The sequence below is a fragment of the Zosterops lateralis genome (genome assembly GCF_965231275.1).
Source record: "Zosterops lateralis genome assembly, chromosome: 5".
NCBI classification, from domain to species: Eukaryota; Metazoa; Chordata; class Aves; order Passeriformes; family Zosteropidae; genus Zosterops; species Zosterops lateralis.
Window position 1 is genome coordinate 13,380,412 of NC_139766.1, and position 5,588 is coordinate 13,385,999.

The 5,588-nt window shown below is 39.2% G+C and overlaps 1 protein-coding gene across 1 annotated transcript in view; it reads left to right on the top strand.

Moving 5' to 3' along the window:
- Positions 1–5,470, top strand: part of STX18 (syntaxin 18) — a 59,935-nt gene extending 54,465 nt beyond the window's left edge. The window contains exons 8-11 of the mRNA XM_083861811.1: positions 2,127–2,185; positions 2,957–3,026; positions 3,595–3,675; positions 4,985–5,470. Of these exons, the coding sequence (XP_083717937.1) occupies positions 2,127–2,185; positions 2,957–3,026; positions 3,595–3,675; positions 4,985–5,080 (306 nt within the window). The 3' untranslated portion in view covers positions 5,081–5,470. The remainder of the gene's footprint in view (positions 1–2,126; positions 2,186–2,956; positions 3,027–3,594; positions 3,676–4,984) is intronic.
- Positions 5,471–5,588: the final 118 nt, after the last annotated feature.

A 5,588-nucleotide genomic window follows, 5' to 3' on the forward strand; every position in this document is an offset into this window, starting at 1 on the left:
TGGAGGCTTACTCCTGCTTTCTCTTTTCTTTGAAAAGATAATTCTTTACATATTTTCTTTCTGCTGTCTTTAGGCACAATACTGTTAGGCCCCTTTCAGCTTCCAGTGAAACAGGGTCAACAAGAGGTGGGGATGATGGCTCTGACAGGGCCTTCTGACTGAAAGCTCAATGCTGGTTGTGTTTTGTAGGCTTAGGATCATAGAAAAAAATCTCCTCTCTGAAAGGGTTTTCGAGCTTTGAAACAGAATGCCCAGGGAAGTAGTGGAGTCACCATCCCTGGGGGTATTTAAGACAGGTAGACACGGCACTTAGGGTCATGGTTTAGTGGTGGCCTTGGGTTGTTACCTTGATCTGTAAGATCTTTTCTATTCTAAACAATTCTACGAAAATGGTAGCTTGCAGTCTGTAAACTGCTGTGATGGTTTTAAATTGGAATGGTTTGTGTCATATCATACTTAGCAAATCCCTCAGTCATGGTTCTATGATCCTTCATGTAGATAAAATAATGAAATAAAGTCCTATCATTGCTAAAGAACGATTTTCTATCAGTATTTTACCCTCAGGAGAGAGCTTGATGTTGTTCAAAATGTTTGCAGGCTACTGCATGATTTAGACAATAAATTTAAGTTTATAACTCTGAATACAGGTATATTGATGCTTTTTACAGTTATTGTGAGCAGATGTTTTGTGATTGCATTGAGTGGGAAAAATCTGTCTGCTGTATGGAGTCATGAAAATATCTACTTTTTATCTTTTTTATGGTTGGTTGGTCATGTCTTAAATTCAGGAACAGCACATCTAATGACTTCTCTCATAGGATAACTAATAGGAGTGGTGATTATTTCTTTTATGCCTTGGATTTTTAGCCATATATTAAGCAGTTTGTCACTTTATGCCATACTTTCATAACAGAATATTTCACTGTCATGAAAGAGGCTGCTTCAGTAAGCCATAAATCACTGAGCTATACTGATTGCTAGAGCTTGATTTTATGTTCCCATCATGTAAATCCCTTTGTGACACACTGGTGTATGATGTGTTCAGTGCTCAAACCCTTTGTTCAATTGCCTGTGTTAGCATATCTTAACTGCTGTCTGTGCAAGCACTCCATCAGCCATGATTTCAAGTCGCAAAAATCATTTAGCAGGTTAAAAGGCAATCTGTGCCAGTGGAAAGCTTTAAATATCAAAGGGACTTTTAAAAGAATACTTTCTTAAGTGAATTTGTTCTATTTGTAAAGGATTGAAGTTATTCACTGTTTCTCTACTGAAAAATTGTCTTCTCAATTAGTTACCATCTCAGTTTTTTAACTGCCTTAAAAATGGGGAATTTCTAATGTTGACTATTTGTACAGATACCCTTACAGAAGTCAGAAAAAACAATTGCAGCATGGTGCGCCCACTCGGCCACTCAAGGACCAACCGGAGATTGCAGCACTAAATCTCGTGGCTTTATTCCATTGCTCTGTTCTTGGCCTTGTTGTGAGGTGACTCCATGAGAACCAGACACAGAATAGTCATGAATATAAAGCAGTGCAGTGATGAAGCACCTTTAGCCATCTGTTGCTGTGAAGTAAATATCACTGTATTTTAGGCAATTATATTTTCAAAATTGCTGTTCTGTAGGTGGTGTCACTACAGACAGCAGTGACAATGACACTTGAATGTATTCAACATTGGTACTACTTTATTTGACAAAACCATTGGATCTTTAGAGTGGAAATCAATGGGACTTCATGAAACTGTGCAGTATGTTGCTCTCTGTTCCCCTTCAATTCATGGAGCTGGACACCTTCCCTGAGACCTTTACCTCACGGTGAAGGTGGCAGTGCCCAGTAACCTTCCTCTTAGACTCTGTGGAATTCTTCAACCCAGGAGAGAAGGCTGTTCTTACCAATGAGGTAGACAGTGAGCCTCTTAGTACAAAATGAAATCTAGATGTTAAAAGAAATAAAAAATTTGTCTTCATTCTTTATGATGGAAGTTACCCATGTCAGAAGACTAAACTTTTCTCTGGGAGATTTACTGTTACCCTTCTTCAAACATATACCTGTCACTTCAGACTCACTTCTGGGGAATTAAACCTGTAAATTTTGTGTGTCATTTCCTTCTCCCCTTTTTTTCAGTTTGAACAGGAGAACCAGAGACTTGTTGGTGAAATGAACAATCTCTTCGATGAAGTCAGGTACAATTTTCTGTTACTTGACAGATGGTGGCCCATGCCAGTCCCCTGCCCCAGTCAGCCCCAATGTGCAGGGCATTGGCTGCAGGACACCTGCCTGCTCTTGCTCTAGTGGTGTGGCAGGAGCTGGGACAAAACGCCAGTGCCCAGGAAAGGAACTGTGTGCTGTCCCACAGTGTAAAGAATGGTAGCAGTGGTTACATTTGGAAGGTTTACATTCTACCTTATCCATGTTTTAAAGTAGTAAATTTTCCATTTCTGTCCTGTTGTGTGCTGGATATCTAGATGGCAGTAGGGGAGGTGTCATTGCTGAGCTCATGCAGAGACAGGCAGTGGTGTTATTAACTCTCTCCAGCTGTGCAGAACACTCAAACTACTCAATTTCACCCAATTTCTATTCAAACTAGAAATTGACTTTTGGATACCAGTCCTAGGCAGGGTGAACTGCACACACCAGAGTAGCATATGAAAAGGGTGTGACAAAATCAACTGCTTAAGGCCCAGCATGGATGTTGTTATATGAAATGAAAGGGTGAAACCCTGGCAATGAAAGCTGCTCACTGAGCACTTCTGGGGGTGCCTTTCCCAGGGCTTCACTGTGGGCTGGTTGTCTTCCAACCAGGCACTGTCCAAGCCCTAGTCCCAGGCCATTGCTGCTCAAGACTCACAAAGCAGTGGCTTGAGCAGCCACTTACTGGGCTGGAGGGTCTGAATCTGCAGCAGCAAGACATGTCTGTGCTACTTTCTAATGGGGTGTTTCTGTCCTTTGCCAAGACAAATTGAAGGAAAAGTGGTGGAAATCTCCAGATTACAAGAGATATTCACTGAGAAAGTCTTGCAACAGGTTAGTATAATGTAATACTACAGCAGTAAATACACCTTGAAGATTTTCTTGGGGGCATTTTGGTCTTGATTGCCAACTTGTGAACATAAAACTAATGAATCTTTGAGACAAATGTGAAGGAAAATATTTTTGTTTTTCAATTTCAAAATCATGATATTTACTGTTGTTACTTACTAGTATGTACCAGGAATGTGTTAGAATTATCCCTCTGCCTCAGAACTGGTGTCCTGTTAAATGTGTTATTTAACAGCATCCTTTCTGGAAATGTTGGCACCTCTTCCAAAAGAGCTGAGAAAAATCAGAAAGGTTAGATTTGACCCTAGATAAATGGGAGACATCCTCTGGTCTTGGTGGTTTCCATTCAGGTTCGTGAAATCACCAATAAAGAAATTACAACTTAAATGTATTGCTCTCTGCCTTTGCATCAATGAAACAAAGATGTTAGTAATACCAGATTTTATTTTACTTTTGAGTTCTGCTTGTTCCCCAAGTCCTTGAAAGTGTTGTTTTGTTTTTTTTTTTTGTAACATTCATTACTATTTCTCAATTTCATTTCTTTTTTAAACAGGAAACTGATATTGACAATATCCATCAACTAGTTGTGGGTGCAACAGAGAATATAAAAGAAGGCAATGAAGACATTAGAGAGGTAATATCTTGAAGTTGTGTTTTACGCTCATTTCTCTTAACTTTCAGTTTTTTCCAGGTGTTGCTCTAAAAACAGCATGTGCAAACTCACCCACAGTGTTGGGTGGTAGTTGGGTGTCAGGACAGAGGTTTGGGAAAGGTAGCTGAGCTTCTCAGTAGTTCCCACATGCTAAGCATGATCTGAATAGCTACACAGGACTGCAAAATTCTACTTGGCCTCAGCAGTTTTTTAAACATGAAGGTCACCTGGCTTGCATTTAAGCACCTGTGAAGTTGGTTTTTTTTAAAAAGGGGGGGGGCAGGACAGAAATTGCAGACTACCAATATGAGAGAGTGCTGAAACAGTTGAAACAGAATGCTCAGTGTTGGCAGAAGAGACTCTTTACCACCTGAACATGTCTTGCATGCTCCTAGTAAACAAATCTCTTCCACTCTGTTACTAATTAGAAGGAAAGGATGTTGTCTTTTGGGAACTGAGATTTCAATAAAAATTGAGTTACTAAATTAGGCTACTGAGTAAATGGCTTACTTCATTCTCCCTCCTGAGAGCAGACAGAAAAGGTATCTCAAAGATGAATTATTCACTGCTTTGCTCTTCTGAAAAGTGCACCAAACACGGCAAGAAGAACCAAAGCTGTATTTTGCATCACTTTTCACATTTTTAGGTAGAACTAAGTTTCCTAAACCATCCCAAGAAACAGTAGTGAAAAGTGATAAAATAAAAACTTCATTACTCATGTTAGTGTTTGTATCATATTAAAAAAAATCCATACGTAAATCTAAAAAATGAGAGCAAAACCAAGTCCCCTGCTGGTCTCAGTTTTGGAAAGGAGAAGCCAAGAAAAATACTGGCTCTGAGACTGAAATAAGTGATTATCTCCAGAGGTGTCAGGGATTTTGTTTCTGTTTGTTGTTCGGTTTTGTTGTTTCTTCATTTGTTTCAAGTCAGATCTTTATTAGAAAGATGAAGGCCTGATTACTTTTAATCAAGGAATTTCACTTTTGGAACTTAAAACTAACTTAGAAGTGTGTACTTTCTGATATAGTTCCTAATGTTTGATGGCATGAGATCTTGGGATTTTAATCCCAATGTTTTCCAAATGCACAATTTTAAGATTTTGAGTGTGACTTCAGTGTGATAAATCTAAGGAGGTACAGCCAACCTGACCTGTATTCACCTGAAATTAAGGGCAAATTTTGTTGTTTCTCTTGTGGGAGGGAAGGATGATGCCACAAACAGGCATTCTGGATTGCCACTGTTGAAACTGTATTTGCTGGTAATGGTAACAGGGATAACTTTTCCCTCACAGGCCATCAAAAACAATGCTGGATTTAGAGTATGGATCCTCTTCTTCCTTGTGATGTGTTCATTCTCCTTGCTTTTCCTGGACTGGTATGATAATTAATTAAACAGACTGTTGGCTCCATGCTCTGTAAATGGTCTGATATTTTTTTAGTGGAGGGGGGTATAACAGCATACCTATGTATTTTATGCATTTTCTCATACCTCCATGATGGAAATATTTTCCAATAAATAAGTGTGTGCACATATTCATTACTACATTCATTTTAAATCCCTGTATCAAACATAAAACCACACTTATCCTCTGGAGAGCATAAATCTTTGAGAAAGCTGTGAAGAAAGCTACAAGCTGGAACAGAGCTAACAGAAGAAAAAACAATACTGGCTTTGTCACAGCCACCCACCTGTGCTGAGGAAAGTCCAGCTCCCATCCCAGATCAAGAGAAAACTGTTACTGTGCAAAAGCATCTACACTGTCTCAGGCGTTTATTTCATCACACCACTTCAGTACACAGTGATCACTTTGCACATAAATTACCTTACTTCTAATCCTTGGAAACTACTTGACTCAGAAATCAGCTTGATCTAATGGTAGTAATAATGATAAGGAG